General features: G+C 46.4%; 2 protein-coding genes across 2 annotated transcripts; one reads left to right on the top strand and one right to left on the bottom strand.

Moving 5' to 3' along the window:
* LOC139594725 (proline-rich protein HaeIII subfamily 1-like) lies at window positions 1–699 on the bottom strand. Its single transcript, XM_071437082.1, has one exon. It carries the CDS (start codon window positions 697–699, stop codon window positions 1–3), a length of 699 nt encoding a protein of 232 aa, XP_071293183.1.
* CHST2 (carbohydrate sulfotransferase 2) lies at window positions 617–3809 on the top strand. The gene is given in 2 exon segments (XM_071437655.1): window positions 617–1540; window positions 1542–3809. Coding segments are annotated over 2 exon segments (1290 nt in total). The 5' UTR covers window positions 617–697; the 3' UTR covers window positions 1989–3809.
* The last annotated feature ends 13393 nt before the right edge of the window (window positions 3810–17202 follow it).

A 17202-nucleotide genomic window follows, 5' to 3' on the forward strand; every position in this document is an offset into this window, starting at 1 on the left:
TTACCGGCGCGGCTCCGCTGTGCGAGGGGTACCCGGTGAGGAGCCTCCCGCCGGGCTGGGCTGATGAGAGCGCCCCGGCGGAGCAGAGAGGGGCTCCCGCAAGCGCCCGCCACCCTCCGGCGGTGCGGGGCCCGGCCGGGCTCGGGCTCGGTGCCGATCAGTCCGGGCTCCCCATGGGGGCAGTCGGTCGGAGCGGGCGGGGGGCTGCAGCCCGAGGCCGGGCGGCGGGGCCGCCAATGGCGAGCGCGGGGCGGGCGCCGCCAATCGGGGCCGTCCCTCGGTGGCGGCGGCGGCACCGGAGCGCTCCCGGCGCGGCGGGGGCGGGGCGGGGAGCGATGCGCTCTGTCGGGGCGGCGCAGCCCCCGCCCGCCCCTCGCTGCCGCCCCGCGCTGTGGGGCGGAGCGGAGCGCGGTTCCGCCTCGCTCCGGCGGCCGCCGAGAGCTGCGCTGCGGCGGCGCCCGCGGCCGCTCGGCGATGGCGGCGCGGGAGAAGCGCGGGGCGGGCGGGCGGCCGTGCCGCTGCTAAGTAGGGCAGGGGCGGGGGCGGCGGCGGCGGGGCCGTCGCGGCGGCTGCGCTATGCGGACCGGGCGCGGGGGGCCGGCCGGGAGACGGCGCCGGGGGCGGCGCGCCCTGCTGCCCGCCGCGGGCCCCGGGGCGCCGGGGCGCTGAGCAACAGTTGGCCCCGCCGCCGCCCAGCATGAAAGTGTGCCGGCGGAAGGCGCTGGCGCTGTGCCTGGGCTACGCGCTGCTGCTGCTGCTCGCCGCGCTCAACCTGCTGGAGTACAAGTGGCGGCGGGAGCCGCGGCGCTGCGGGGAGCCCCCGGCAGCCCCCCGCCACCACCCCCCGCCGCCGCCGCCGCCGGTCGGGAGCCGCGGCCCGGCGGGCGCCCGGCGGCAGCTGGTCTATGTCTTCACCACCTGGCGCTCGGGCTCGTCCTTCTTCGGGGAGCTCTTCAACCAGAACCCCGAGGTCTTTTTCCTCTACGAGCCGGTGTGGCACGTCTGGCAGAAGCTATACCCCGGTGACGCCGTCTCGCTGCAAGGGGCGGCCCGCGACATGCTGAGCTCCCTGTACCGATGCGACCTCTCCGTCTTCCAGCTCTACAGCACGGCGGGCGCCGGCAAGAACCTCACCACGCTCGGCATCTTCGGGGCGGCCACCAACAAGGTCATCTGCTCCTCGCCCCTCTGCCCGGCCTATCGCAAGGAGGTGGTGGGGATGGTGGACGACCGGGTGTGCAAAAAGTGTCCCCCGCAGCGCCTCAGCCGCTTCCAGGAGGAATGCCACAAGTACCACACGCTGGTCATCAAGGGCGTCCGTGTCTTTGACCTGGCCGTCCTGGCCCCGCTCATGCGGGACCCGACCCTGGACCTCAAAGTCATCCATCTGGTGCGGGACCCCCGGGCCGTTGCCAGCTCCCGCATCAAGTCCCGGCACGGCCTCATCCGGGAGAGCCTGCAGGTGGTGCGGAGCCGGGACCCCCACATCCACCGCATGCCCTTCCTCGATGCTGGCCACAAGCTGGGCGGGAAGAAGGAGGGGGGGGGGCGGCTCGGACTACCATGCCCTGGGTGCCATGGAGGTCATCTGCAGCAGCATGGCCAAGACCCTGCAGACTGCTCTGCACCCCCCTGACTGGCTCCAGGGCAATTACATGGCCGTGCGCTACGAGGACCTGGTGGTGGAGCCCATCAAGACCCTGCGGCAGGTGTACGGCTTTGTGAACCTGGCGGTCAGCCCGGAGATGGAGAAGTTCGCCCTCAACATGACCAGCGGCCCCGGCTACTCCTCCAAGCCGTTCGTGGTGTCGGCCAGGAACGCCACCCAGGCGCTGAGTGCCTGGAGGACCGCGCTCAGCTACCAGCAGATCAAGCAGGTGGAGGAGTACTGCCAGCAGCCCATGGCCCTGCTGGGCTACGAGCGGGTGGGCAGCCCCGAGGAGGTGAAGGACCTCAGCCGAACGTTGCTCAGGAAGCCGCGGCTGTGACGGGGCAGCGGCGCCCGGGGGTGGCGGAGCCCGGGCAGAGGAGCGCTCCGGCTGCCTTGAGTGAGGGAGGGAGCCGGGAAAAGCAACCTGGGCTCCGATTTCCTCCAAAGACTGCCGAAGGGTAACATACAGTAATGTGATGATTTCGTGGTGGTTTTTTTTTGTTTGGTTTTTTTTTTGTTGTTGTTTTTTTACCCACCCCCTTTGCATTGGGTTAGATGCGATTTAAAAAAACAAAATCAAGTGGAACTGAAAATATGTGTAAAATCCCTTCCTTCTTCTCTAAAACGCCAATATCGTGTTCATGAAGTTCTCGTGGGTTTGAAGGTGGTAACAAAAACTCTTGCACAATTCCTAACACATCTTTATCTCCCTTGGTGCGGAGGGGATGCCCTTGGAAAACATAATGCTGAAAACCAGACTTTTGTATGAAAGCAAATGTTCAGACATGATAGTAATAAAAGAAAATAATAAATGATATTCATTTTTATAATTACCTCAATTGTTTGGGAAATACAGTGTTGCTTATGTACAGCTGGAGGGGATGCTTGCTTAAAATAACAACGTGGACTTCTTAAAGGGTATGGGCGGAGGGCTGGAGTGCAACATTTGATGTGTTCAAAGATCAGGAGCTGCTCTTGCAGAAACAAATACAGATCTTGCAAGTGTAGTGCAGGTTTCTATTTAACTATTGTCTTTTCTGTTGTATTTAAAAAGTCTTTCAAGTGCCATTGTATTAGTGTCCTAAGAGTTTTGAAACGTTTGCCATCGCAGCAGTATTTATTTTTGTCTTGACATGTATGTCCAGGAGTCACTGTCAAATAGAAGTGGATCTACAGCGTGACAAGAAATGCAGGATTTAAAAAGACATTTATCATACTGGAAACATTAGCATGTGTGACAACAAAAATAAAATTCTATATATTCTATATATTCTATAGTGCTAACAAAACATAAGATGTAAGATAGTTCTTGACACTGATTGGTAACAGGCAGAGCAGGGAAGCACAGAAAAATGCATAAAATGATTTAATTTTTCCCTTTGTCTGTGTCCGAGGGTATATTTATGTACGAGGAGGGAGGAAATGTACAGCTGTGTGTTCATGGCTGTAACAGAGCTTTGATGGAGCCAGCCCAGCGTTTGATTTCAGAGCGCTGGTTGGAGACTCATTGCCTGTGAATTGTCATTGCTCTGTGATGGAGCCAGATGGTGGTCTGGCTCTTTCTGGGAGCTCTGCTTAGCGTCTGTCCCATCGTTAAAACTTGATGATTAAAAAAAAAAGAAAAAACGAGAGATTTTACTACTTCCGCTTTTGTAATTTCTTGGAAAAAGTCCTGATTTATTAAAGGTTAAGTGGTGTGTTGCATATGAGAAGTGCAGACACCCTAAGTAGTTTTTAATCTTGGTGTTCTCTGCTGCTCTTTGAAGGCTCATTTTGGAACTTGAGTTTTTAAACAAACGTAGTTTTGCCAAACTGTTCTCTTAGGAGACTACAGACTTTTCTACAGGAAGTACATTTTACATTGCCTATTTGGGTGTTGTGCCTTCAGAAAATGTGAAGAGTATGAGTAGGAAAAAGGAGATTGATTTGTGAAAATAAATTAATATAAACAGGATGCTGATATGTGTGTGTGTATGTGTGGGTGTATGTGTGAAAATTTTAGTGATGTGTAATACGTCTATTTCTTGTAACTCAAGTTAAACAGCTGATAACTGGCTACTAAGATTTTTGAGTTCTTGATGAAATTTTGGCATTAGATGTTGAATTTATTCTGAAAAGGAAAAACATTTAATAAACTAGTTTAAAGATTATTGCAAAAGGTTGCCTATACACTTGCTGAATGACTGCATTACATGTTGGTTCCCTCAGCTCATTTTCACCATCAGTGAAATAACATAAAATCTAGCAATGGGAGACCTTTTAATTGGCCTCTTAGGATGTATTCCTGGATTCCAGACAGCGGTGCTAGAAACGGGAGGGATAGTTAATTTGGTGTTTCAAAGACAGATTAAGGTACTTGTGTTGTTGTGGAACGATGTGTTTTGTGTTACCATGTGCATGTTCAGTGCAGTGCTGCTGAGAGGATTTGGGGTGTTTGGCTTTGGGCTGTACCCAGCGGGGTTTTTCATTTTCTCTGGTTGTTGTGTCCGGGTGCAGTGCTTGGAAATCTGACCTGCTTGTAGAGCACGGTACTTGCTTTTTCTCCCTGGCTGGTTCCGAGGCTGCCTGCTCGCCCTGCCCTGCCCTGCCGGTGCTCAGCCCGTGCTGCGGGCAGCGCAGGCGGCTGGAGCCGGGAGCCCCCGAGCTGCCCACGGAGCGCCAGCCCCGCCCGGGACACCGCCCCCGCCTCGGCTGTGCCTGGGTCTCCAGATGGGGCTTTAGTGTTACAGCACAAGCTCCTTAGATTTTGGGAGCTGATGCATGGTCATTTCTGCGTGCAGAAACTCCTTGGTCTTTTTTGGGAAAGTTTTCAGGATGAGTAAAGTGAACAGGAATTGATTTCCTCTGGGAGTGTGAAACAGATGAGCCCAATTGACTTAGCTTCCAAAAATGTCCTTTGGCTCCTAATTATGTTAAAAAGCTCATCCTGTCACTCTGAGAGAGCACTTGCTGCTCTTCTAATAGTGGTGCATTGCAAGCATCTGCTTCACTTTCCCGGTACCAGCGCTGCCAGTAGAGTTACAGCATCTGAATCTGGTCCATAGTTTGAGCTCCACCTACTACATTGCAGCAAGGAATCACCCAACATGCTGTACAACTGCACCCTGGTGTGCTTTGGTGAACAGAACAAATAGTGCAATGATCATTTTGTGAAAATAAAGGACTGCATGTTTGTTCAGGGGAACTGAATGGGACCCTGCTCGTTTAAAATGCTGGTGGGCTAAACCCTATGTTTAGTGCTGCTCTATTAAATATGTATGTGAACAACTGGCAATTAAGAGATGATTTTTAGCCCTTTTTTGTATACAGGAAATAGAAGTAGAGGAACTTTTACAAGCCAAACGGAGTTGAAAAAAAGTTGTAAATGTGGAAAATTACAGGGAAGAATAAGGTATCAGAAAGATGAAGGACATGGTTACAAAAGAAGTTTTCCTTTTGTGAGGAGGAATAGCTAGCTGTAGTCAGAATAAACTTGACTTTTAAGCTTGAAAATAGTCCTGGGTTTGCTTTCTGTCTGATTTAATAATTACAGAATGCTTCTTCAATGCTTGTATTAGTAAAGGATCAATAGCATAAGCAAGGTACAGGCTGCACTCAGTTGCACGGGAGGGAGATGCTTCTGAAGACTTGGCACGTTGGTTTGATGGAAGAGAAAGGCCAATGGGCAGCTACGTGTTGCTTTCTGCTGTGAACAAAGCCAGAACATCAAACAGGTGTGGTAAATTGCAATGATCATTCACTGCATGAAAACAGGAAAACCCTCTGAATCAACTGAACCACAAGATGTGTAAAACTGTGCAAGTTGCTGCTGCTAAGCTCGGAGCTGACAATGAAAAAAATGTTAGATCAAGTATCTTTCATTCTTTCTTAACAAAAGGAGGAAGTCCCTTATTTTTCCAATCACTTTGTAATTTGTCAGACATTAAACATCATGCTGTGACTGGGAAGAGGAACATAATTTAAACCCACAAACCTCGTATTTCCATTATGCTTAGAACTTGGGTCCTCAGAAGTGAAATACTGATGGTTATAAGCAATCCTGAAACAAGGGTTTCTCATCCTATAGGCTGTGAGAAGAGTAGTGAGATTATTTCCCCCTTCATTTCTATTTGCTAGTGGTGTGTTGAAAATGAAAGGTGTTTAATGTGAGCCCTTGCACACCTCACAGGTGGTCTAAGAGTTGGTGTTCCAGCTTTGCTCCTGTGCATCCCATAAATGCAGGCATGGGTCCCTTTGGAGAGGTGAATGCCAGCTGTGCCCAGCTGTGTGGGGCTGCTTTACATGAACAGACTGAACATGGGGCAAATGCTGCCTCTGTTACTTCATTGAATGGATCAAAAATGTTCTTATATTCTACTGTCATTTCAATTAAGAGTGTTGTATAAATATTACTCTGCTGGAATTATGCATATGAATAAGGTAAGCAGATTTAATTTGGAGGCTCTAAGAGAATGTGAGACTGCTTGCCATTGATGGATCTGACTTCAACTGTCTGTGCTTCCTGCAAAGTTATCCTGGCAGTCAGTACATAGGGTTTGCATTTTGTACCAGAGATCCTGAGCAAGATCTTACAAAAATGTGCATGTTTATAATTAAAGAATACATAGGATAACATTTCAGCAATACTCATTATATTGTGCACATTTAAAGTAAAAAATAAGGTTTATCTGGTTTATTATTTGGGTTCCCTGGCAACTAATGAGTTTTGTTAACATGTCTAAATAACAGCTCTTCTCTGGGTTTTGAATGGAATAGGACTTTCATGCTGAAAAACAAGATGAAAATATGGTTGCAGGAACTCCTCAAATTAAATATTATTAGTGAAGCAGCCTGAGTGAGAAAGGATCTGCTGAGCCACCTTTGTCCCAGCAGCAGCTGAAGTGGAAGTTGCTAACTGGAGGGGGCTCTACAGATTCAATATTAAGAAATCTGAAGATTATAGTAAGCTTTAAGTGTGATTTTGAAGAATATCTGCATGTGCCATTTTCATTGGAGTTGGAATATTATGCAGGAGTCAGCAGGAGTTATATTTCAGGGTGCCTCTGGAAGTCATGGCCTCATACATTTGTACTGAGGGGGCCTATGGGGGTTTCTGGTCCAAACTATTGCTCGAAGCAGGGTCAGCTTATGAGATCAAACTAGGTTGCTCCGGGTTTTATCTTGGTGGGTCTTGTAAACCTGCAAGGACAGAGACTGCACAATCTCCCTGGGCAACCTCAGAGCTGTGTGGTCCTTGTGGTGATCCATGATGCTTCAGCAAAACCAGCCCCAGAATCACTAAATATGTTACATAAATTTATTAAAATTGTGTTTTGCCTGTGACTACTGACGTGGGTCATGTCCTCACTTCCCTTTAACTGCCAGAGATGTTGGCTGCAGCTCAGCTGTTGCAAAGGGTCAGCAGCAGAGTGGCTAATGAGCAGTGATCTCAGTGGAAAAATGTGGATTCACAATTAGAACGCTGCATCCAGCAATATCCCTTGTTCTACCCAGGAGGGATAAAGAGGAGAGCAAATGCAAAAGAAATTCACTTAGAAGAAAGGAAAGGAATACAAAGCGAGGCTTATCAGACGTTGCTCTTTCTCTGCTATAGGAAGAAAGAAATACTGTTAAGGAAAATTGAAAGAAACAAATGATACCATGCAGCAAGGTCAGGAGAGGATGAATAAAGGCATTTGCATGTTAAAGGCAGTGAGGATAGAAACCTGAAGGACAGAAGAAGAAATGTGATGCTATGTGCTGTAACCATTTGTGATTAATCATGATGTGCAGAAAGAATTCCTCACTTCCTCACTTCTAAGTTCACAGTTTTAGACTCACTGATTTTCCTCACAGTTTCAAGATGAATTTCAAACAGGAATAATTTTCATAATTATTCGGATACTTTTGATGTTCCAATTTGTTTTGTGTATAGATAGAAACAGAGTTGCTGAACTTTTGTCTAAATATTCCTCTCTGCAGACCTCTATGCATAAATTTGCAGGCCCCCTAGTCTGCTAAATTCTTGGCACCTTCTTGTTTTCCATCTGCCAGATGGCTCCTTCTCCCACCAGTCAGGGTTATCAACAATTATCTGTTTCAAACCATGTGCATGTCTCATAACAGTTTATCATGGGAGACATAAAATGGAAAAGTGACATATTTAGTGTTTATGTAACTTTGAGAATCACTTTTGGCAGCTTTCATTGCTTGCTTATTTGCCACTGGTGGTTCCTCTGTATGTTTGCTGTACTGGTCTGGGATCAGCCCTTCAGATTTCAATTATTCAGTCAATTTACTAAAATCAGACACCTTGCACACTCAGTCAGCTGGTGTTTTTAGGTGTACTAACCTAGTTGATGGAGTGGTGACCTGTTTGTTTTTCTGAACACCCTTATATCTGCTTGACCTCTCTTTTCCCAAGTAACAAGTGATAGGATGTGAGGAAATGGACTCAAGTGGCACCAATGAAGGTTTAGATTGGATATTTGGAAACATTTCATCACCTTGAAAGGCTTGCCAAGCAATGGCATAGGCTGCTCAGGGAAATGGTCCAGTCCCCAGCTCTGGAGGTATTGAAAAGACCTCCAGAAACTGAAACGTGGATGTGGTGCTTAGGGACATGGCTTAGAGCTGGGTTAATGGTTGGGCTTGATATCATAAAGGTTTTTAGAAGCTAAATGGTTCTTTGATTTGATGGTGACATCTGACCTTGCCAGTGCCCTACGGGGTGTGTGGGGAGGGGGTGTTGGAGGCACTGGGGGTGCTGCAGCTCGTGAGGCAGTGGGAAAGGTCTGGCTGCCAGAGCAGAGTTTGGGGCTGAGCTCTGCTCACCTCCTTGGGCTTGTGCTTTTCACCTGCTTCACCGGCTGCAGCTCCACCACAAACTGCCAGAGCTGTCAATGGGAAAGGACACTGGTTCAAAGAGGTACAGTGGTAGTGAGTAAGTGGTGGAAAACAGTTCTTTGTGCTTCTCTGCTCCTTTTCAGGAATGATCACACAGCAGCCCGTGCTGACCATAACACTTTGGTTTTGTAAGAGTTTAATAGTTGGTCCCTAATTACATGTTCTTCCATGCTGAGCAGAGGTAAAAATACACAGTATAAAAGTGTTGTGGCTACTGCCCAGAGAATACCTGCTGGGTTGTTTTAACCCAGGAACCCTCATCCCAGGACACAATTTACACACACGAACCCCCCTCCTTTTATTTTACTTTAAATAGGGAATGTTGTATCTGATGCCACACCTGAGAGGCAGCTCTGCCCTTCTGCCGGTGGTGCCCCACAGGTGTTAATGAGGAATGATAATGAGCCTGGTATAGAAAAGGCACACCTGAAAGGAGTTATTGGGTTGTGCTGCTCAGCCTTTTCCCCTCACCGACAGGTGACTCTTGGCAAAACCTGATGGAAGCCGAGGTCTGCTCTGTGCCTTGTTATTCCGTGTGCCCTCAGCCTCGCTGGGGCGGGATCTCTCCTGGGAGGATAAATGCAGGAGGGGAGCTGCTCTTGGGGATGGTGGGGCTTTGCCAGAAGCATCTTTGATGGCAAGGGCTGCGGCAGGCTCTGAGTGCCTGTGGGCCCCATGGAATCTGCTGGAAGGTGCCTGAGCTAAAGCCCTTTCCGGAGCTGAAGCCCTTCTGTGCCCTGGGCTGTGGGGATGTTGCCGGAGCTGCAGGAAAATCGGGATATTTTCCAGCAGGGAGAGGTGGCGGGGCTGCCGTGCTCAGGGATGTTTCAGTGTCAAGAGTTGCTAAAGCACATGGAAGAGCACCAGCCGGGACTGAGGAGGCTCCCGGGAGCCCTGGAGCGAGGAATGCCGCTGAGGAGAGGCGCAGGCGGCCGGGCACTGTGCGGGACCCGCGGCCTGGAGCCGCTGGAGGTGAGCCATGGCGGGGCGGCTGCGCTGTGAGGGTGGCGTGGTGCTGGGACACCCCTTCAGCCAGGCTCGGCTGTCGGCTGCAGCTGCCCCGGGAGCAGCGGCTGCTGGGCCGTGCTGGAGATGAGCCCCAGCTCCATGGCTGGGGGCAGCAGGGCTCTGCAGGGTGCCTGTGGGAATGAGCGAGGCTGAGCCGGCCTGGGGAGGTGCTGTAAGTGAACGTGTTGTTTCTCCGGGCTGGTGGCTGTGGGGCTCAGGCTCTGGGGGTGCCCTGCTGCTGTCAGGGCCTTTGGCTCCTGTCTGTGCCGTGGAGAGTGGCACATCACCATGGCTGTGTGGTGCTGCTGTGTCCCCACAGGCACCGTCTGCTGTGCTCTGGGACCTGGGCACTCCAGCCTGTGCCCACCTCTTCAGGGACACAATGCTCAGGTAAATCTCCACGTGAGGAGAGGCTTCAGGGTTGATGGCTTCTTGTACACATGTATTGACAGAAAAGTTTTGTACATTTCCTCGTCATTTGCGTGTCTTGTTGGGTTTCAAGGTAGAGTCCTTTAGTGTATGTAGTGGTCGTGTCCCATGCCTGCAGTCACAGATGAATTACAGAATGTGTCTGTTTCTCTTTGTTTTCTTTCTGAAATAGAAATGGCTCTCCTGACCTCTCATCCCTCCTGCACAGGTGAGCTTTTGTCACACTCCTGTGTCATTCAGAACAGTGATCAGGCTCCCTGTTGCTTAATTAGTCCTTTCATAATGAATAATTTGGGTAAGTGCTTTGCTCTGAGTAGTACCCAGCCATTTATCGTTGCCATGTCTATTTGAACAAAGAATTATTTGGAAGTTTAGCGTTTCACAATTGCTGGCTTTGACGGTGGTGCAAGCTGTAAACTATACTTAGATTGCTGAAATCATATCAAGAAATCAATGGACTTTTCCTCACTGCAGGCTTCAGGTCTTGGCACAGCAACTCATAATGGCTCCTCATTTTCACTTATCAGAATCTGTGCGTGTGAGCTTACAGCTGGAGTCCTGTTGGCTGCTCTGAGCACCATGAATGTGTGTCCCTATACAATATAACCCCTGGTGAGAACAATAACCCCTGGGTAAAACAATGGACATAAATTATTTTCACCTGTAAGCCTTGGATTTTCTTGCCTTAGGTGTGCAGGCATCATGTAGCAGCCTTTTGGGTAGCTGCTGAGTTTATCCCTGTTGATGATAAAAACATGCACAGGTGAAATGGAAGAAATGAAAAATCTAAACATAATTTTAGAGAGAGGGTAGCTGAATGATGATGCAGGGGGATGATGCATTTAAAATGGTTTGTGTTTTAAAAAATCCCTCAGAACTATTTAGTTGGTACTTCTGTAATTAAGACAATTATTTGAAGTGTTCCCAGCAGTTCTTCTGCATTAGGTTAGTGAAGCTAAGTTAAGATCCCACTGTTCTTACTTTGACTTGTGTTAAGGGGTCACTTTGCAGGCTGCTGGTGATGGGCATTCTGCTTCCATGTTAAATGGGGGGCCTTGGAGGGAGAAGGGGGGTATCCCAAGATATCCAGATGGTGAATAAACTTCCTGTAGCCACCCTGGCTGGTAGAGAATGTACTAGCACCCTTTGGTACAAGGCTGTGCTGGGTACTCTGGGGACTGATGAACAAGTGTGGCAGTGAGGAGATGATAACATGTTTGGCACAGTAGGCCATGTCATTGTCTAAAAAGTTTGTTTGACATATGGTTATTCTAACCCAAATATGAAATACCTCATTATACAAAGCTATTACTGTTTCTAACTTGGCTTTCTGGTACTTCAGTGAAAGCAATGTATCTCTGGCATTTACTGGATTGTAGTAGTGACAAAAACCCAGCACACTGGCATCATTATGTATGTACTGAACTCTATTTTTCAGGCCACTGGATACATCACAGATGCAGATCTATTCCCCTTCATTGTTCATGTACTTAGCCTTAAAATCTGAGCCTTTCTAGTGGCAGTGTGGCCGGGAGAGGCAGCCCAGAGCTCATGTGTGATATTTCTTTCTAAGTGAAGCTTCTCTGCAGAGGCAGGTTGTGGTGAGGATGGGTAGAATAGGCCATGTTGCTCCTGGACAGTTCTAGGGGTTTCTGACAACCCCAGATTGGGGTAATTAGCACTTAAAAGAGCCATGAGCAGCCTACAGGGCTCTGCACCTGATAAGGAGCCTGTGTCCAAGAGCTCTTGGTTTCTCTCCTGATACCCTGAGAATAACCAAGATTTTTGAGCCAATGGCTGTGAGAAAAAAGCCATAAAAATACAGTGAATCACTTAAGAATGTATTTTCAGAAGGTTGTTAAAATGGTCCAGTGATGCTGCTAATTGTGCATATATTTGCATTCCAATTATCCAGGCTTGGTCTGTGTGATGAACACATTCAGGGGCAGGGCCAGTGGCACAAGAGGTTGCTCAGTGGCTGGAGGATCAGGCCATGGTTAGACACAGAGGTAAATTTAGTTCATTGAGGTAACATATTCTTAATTTAAAAACCTATCCTCAGTAAAAAGTATTATTACATTTGGATTAGAATATGGTCTTAACTCATAGACATTTAATTTTCACATAAACCCCTCTTAAGTAAAAAAAAAGGAAGTAAGGTAATTTAGAGGAAGCATTTCTATGCTAATGTGCAGCATTTAGGGAACAAATGGTGCATGAGCAGGCCACTGAAGACATGGTATCTAAAGAATGAGAATGGAGATAAGTTTGATTTCTACACCTAATGGCAAGAGCTCATTAGGCAGAAATTCAAAATGAATTTCTGAATTCATTTTGAGCTGAGGTATGGATGACAGAGTATGGATTTACAGGAGAGGCTAGGTGAAGAGGCGCAAATATACTTTTTGTATCGATGTATCATCTTGTTTTAATGAAGCATGTTGCCTTGTAACAAGGCTTCTTCCCTTCTGTTAGGCTGAGCAGTGTTTGAAGTGTATCCTCCCCCACCCTAAAATGGAATTGAAATACCTAATAATTGCTTCCAGGTGTGTTGAATTTTGCTCTAGCCTTGCCTTGTTCCTGGGGTTTGGCTTCCTCAGTCCCTGACACTTCATGTAGCCCTGGATGCCCCTGTGAGCTGCAGGCTTTGCTCTGCAGCCAGTACAGAGTATTGGGTGCCCAGCACCTGCTGGAGCCAGGCTGGAGCTGTGCCACATCCTGGCAACTTCTCTGGCAGGCAATTGTTTCACAGTTATTCTCACATAGGGTTTTACAGCAGTCTGTGCCCTGGCAGCAAGGATAGTGTTTACAAATCTCCTATTATGGAGCTTTTAGGGTCACAGGAACACTTCTGGTCCTAGCAGGAATTTAGTATGACCTCATACAGCGACACTATGGTCCTTCACCTAAAAGGAAAGCAGGATTTTGCCCTGTATTTCCAAAAATGTTTTATTTATTTTTATAAGAGCAGTTGGCTTCCTGAACACTCCTATTATTTCTAAGGTGTTATGGGAATTGGTGTTGCTGATCTGGCACTCTTGCTTTCTTATCTGCTGTTTCATCATGATTTCACTGTAGAGATATTTGTTGTCAGGAAATCAATACACTGAGTTTGGGAAGAGCTGCAGTTGCTTGGGAAGTGGAAGCAACAAGCTAAACAGCTGATCTATCAAGTTCACTTGCAATATTTGTTTCAGTAATGGATCACAGCCTTATCCAGTTAAGTGATGGCCCTGGCAGTCACCCTCAGTACCAGCTCAGGCTGGCTCTGGTGATAGAAAAATCTGTTCATCCAATAGAGGCAATATTCCTTCTGGAGTCCCTGAAGGAAAACCAGGAAATCAGCCTCAGACAGGGCAGAGGCAGCCCAGCCCTTGTTCCCTCCATTCTACTTTTTTCTCTGCACATACCTGATTTTTGGCATGTGAAGAGAGATGCTTTGGTTTTGGAATATGCTTTCTGAAGTGTTTCCCCGTAGGGCCATGACTCTTCACCCTGGGTTTTTTCACTGTTAAAATCTTGAAAAGATTCTTTAATATGCAGATTGATTGAATGAAATTACTAAAAAGGATGCTCTCATTATTGCCCTGAATCAGGATTGAGATTTGATTGTGTATTATATTCTTAAATAGATTCAGCACAAAATGCTTTATATTTGAGTGTGTGAAATGGTAGGCAGGGCATTAGCTGCATTGGGCTGTGCACTGACTCATTAGACAATGTGTCTGATTTTTACTGACTACCTCTATTTCAATGGCAAGTTTAGCTCTTCTGATAGGAAGCAGAAATGTTCAGTAGATAATATAACAAAATCAGCTGGTTATTTGATGGGGCTGAAAAATGAATGGCCTTTTCAGTTCAGTGAAGGATGAATATTTCTGAATGAAGCTCATCAGATTCATAACCATGCCAAATCCAAGACTAGCTGGCTGGAAATCTTTCTTTGAAAAGCATTGCTCTTATTTTCTAGAAAACTCCCAATGTAAGCCTGAGATGTGGTACCTTGTTTTAGTACAAAAGTGAGGATCAAATGTGTTACTGGAGTGCATTTTAAAAATACATGAATTAAATAGCTAATTTAAAAAGCTCTTGGGATCAGCCAATTTCCATAGAAAAAGCTCTGCTCTCCGGAATCTATTTCAGAGACACTATCCCAAAGTTTCTTGATACAAGGTTCTTGAAGTTACTACTTAGAATAGTGAATGTTTAAGAGCAACACTTTAAATTTAGTATGTTTTTATTTTCTAAATCTGGTATTTAGTATAGGAGTATTTCAAGTAATCAAATTTTAACCTTTTGTCCCTAGATTTAATCTTTTTTCTATGTATCTGCTGTGACATTGATTCTGCTGCTTTTTTGTACCACAGTGTTTTTGTGTGAAGTCACCAGAACTTCATTTTTAAAACCCAGTGTTTGGGTCTTTGTACTCTTGTAGGGATTGTTGAATAAGAGTCTGTACCTATTTTGTGAATGTTGTTACTCTTATTCATGATATATATATGTAGATGAAAAGCAATGTGAATAACTATCATTGAAATGTCTTTGGTTCCAAGAATATCTGAAACTACCAAGGTAGAAACACCAGAGTTATTTTTGTAGAACTTATCAATAATTGCCTTAACTAGGAAACTGTTTTTTCAACACCAACATCTGGATAAACAGCTGATGTACCAAGTGTGAAACTTAATCCTCAGGGCAAGGTTTCATTGATATTTGACTTAGAGTGGAGTAGGTAGTCTGTCAACTACTGCCTCAATCTGACTTCTTTCTAATGGGCCCCACAAAATACTGCTCAGAGCAAATATGTAGTGAAGTCTTTATGCTGAAATACTCTAAAGTCTGCAGAAGGAAAAGAATTTCTGGGTTGAATTCACATCTCAAGAGGTTTTAAGTACTTTTAGTGATTGAAATCATGTAGTCATCTACATTTAGATTGGGACAGAGCAATACATACGTAGGTATTTGCATTGGACTTGTGCTACTGAATCCTGCTCTAGAAGTTAGAGTACAGACTACATAGCTGGCTTGACTACTTTTGGCAATGCCTTTTGCAACAGTTAATCCCACACAAGTACTGTGCAATGTATGAGCTTATGCATTGTATAGCAGTAACTTATTAAGTACTGTTTGTGTGCACCTTGCCAAGTCTCTCCTTTGGCTGCAATTTCAAAAAAGAGGTCTGAAGTCAGCAAATATGAACTTTCTGACTTTTGGCGTCTGAAAATCTGAAAGTTAGAAGGATTTCCTTTTTTAGGAGGGAAATGCAGATGAGAGTGTTAGAGTAGAGCTGGAGCAGAAAGCTTTCACAGTGCCTGACACTGGTGCACTGGAGAGGGGGTTCTCACTGCTTTCTTACAGGGAATGCCTCATCTGCAATATCCCCAGAACAACCCTGTGGCACTTTGGTGATGGACCTTATGCACAGTGTAGTTTCTCATTGCACAGAGCCACTTGGAAGGAGGGGGAGGAGGAACGCCTGAGTTTCTGGTGCCATCACTGTAATGAGAAATAAATTAGATGCAAGGAGCACTTGTGTTGGGCCTTATGATTTGGTGCTGTCATGCTGTGTTGTGACTAATGCTTTTTCCCACTTTATTGTTGCTGAAATCAATGGCAAAACTCCATTTATGTTAAGGGCACATGATAAGATCCAGAATAAGTGAAAGAAGCAGATGACTTACAGTAATGGATATAATTGGGAAAAAACAGTCCTATCTAAAGGTATAGTCAGGGCTGATTTAGAGCACTAAGGAAAGATCATTCATATCAGACTCAAAACAAGATAAAGGCAAGAGCTATTAAAGGCACATCCACTGTGCACAGAGAGATGGGGGAAAGGGTCTCTTGATTCATTTTAATTGGGGGGGGGAGTGACTGCAGATGGTAGTTATGTAAATGATCTTTTAATTGGTAAACAGGAATATTTCTCTTTGCTCATATTTATTTTTTGAGATTAAACTTTTGCTTGTGCAAACAGTGTCCTCAGGCTGGTACACAGCAATGGGCATCTGTGCTTTTTCAAATAATTAGCACTAGATTAGAAATTTTGGCTGAAATTGAGTTATTAAGTACTAGCTTGCAGCACCTGGTTTCAGTTGATCCACATTAGGGTTCAGTCCCTCCTCTGGCTTGTTATCTACCATTTTTGAGCCTTTCTTTCAGTGAAGCAGCATTTCTTTTCCTGGGAAGGCTCTGCCAGATGTGCTGCCTTCTGGATTCTCTTGTCCTTGGCAAGGGCCTGCCTGAGAGCAGCAGAGCTCCCTGTGCTGCTGGCTCGTGTGCTGTGCAGAGGGATTGCCTCATGAGGTAGGTGTGAGCTATTTAAGAAGTTGATCTGAACTTGGCCTCAAACACTGCTCTGACAATATCAAGTGGCTGTAGTCTTTTTTCCTTCTCAAATGTGTGCATGGACAAGTGCTTGGTGTAGCCATAAACCTGGACTGCAAATATGGAGGAGAATGAAGCTGGGATGTGAGCAGGTTAGATATTTGCCATCAGCTTTTGTTGTGGCTCATTTGGGATCTAAGTCACATATTCAAGCCATTGTCTTCCTTGGTGTGGTGCTACTGTGTTCAAGGAGTTTAGGAAGATGCTGTGAAGTGTGGGACTGTTGGGTAACCTGTGAATGTCTCTAACTAGCAGGGAGATTCAGGTCTCCTGCTTGGTTTAGAGCGATGCATGGCCAAAATCCAACCTGCTCTTCTGTGACAGTGTTGTGCAGGGGAGCTCAAATTCTCTGAATCATTGCTTTTAGCTTGGTTGGTCAAATGTATCAAATAGCTAAATTACAAGTGACTCCAGGAGCCCTGATGTGATCCCCAGTATTTCTGTCCATCCAGTTTGTGAGCTGCATGGACACTGTGCTCTGCAGCCCAAATCAGCACGAAAGATAGGTTAAGAGTTATGTGGAGAAAATGAAACTGTAGAGTGAACAGAAAAGAGTAAAACTATTTAAACATATAAGCAGTAGAGAGACTGACATTAGAAAGCTAGAGATATCAGCAGGTAAGGGAAATCTGCAGTCCAGTTTATTGCTAGCACAGATCTTGGGTATTTTTTCTTCAAAACAGTGGGTTTAAACCCTGTCTGTTTGTAGATCCCAAACCAAATTTTAGTGGGGATATGGACCTGTGACCAGTAAATTTATTCTTGATTAAACCTAAAAATGCATGACCTTAGTTTCTTCCTTTAGCGTTCTTAGAAGCCATTTCTGGACCTTGTGGATTCAT

The sequence above is a fragment of the Agelaius tricolor genome, unplaced genomic scaffold, assembly GCF_023055355.1.
Source record: "Agelaius tricolor isolate 1412-34295 unplaced genomic scaffold, bAgeTri1.0.p SCAF_12, whole genome shotgun sequence".
Taxonomy (NCBI): Eukaryota; Metazoa; Chordata; class Aves; order Passeriformes; family Icteridae; genus Agelaius; species Agelaius tricolor.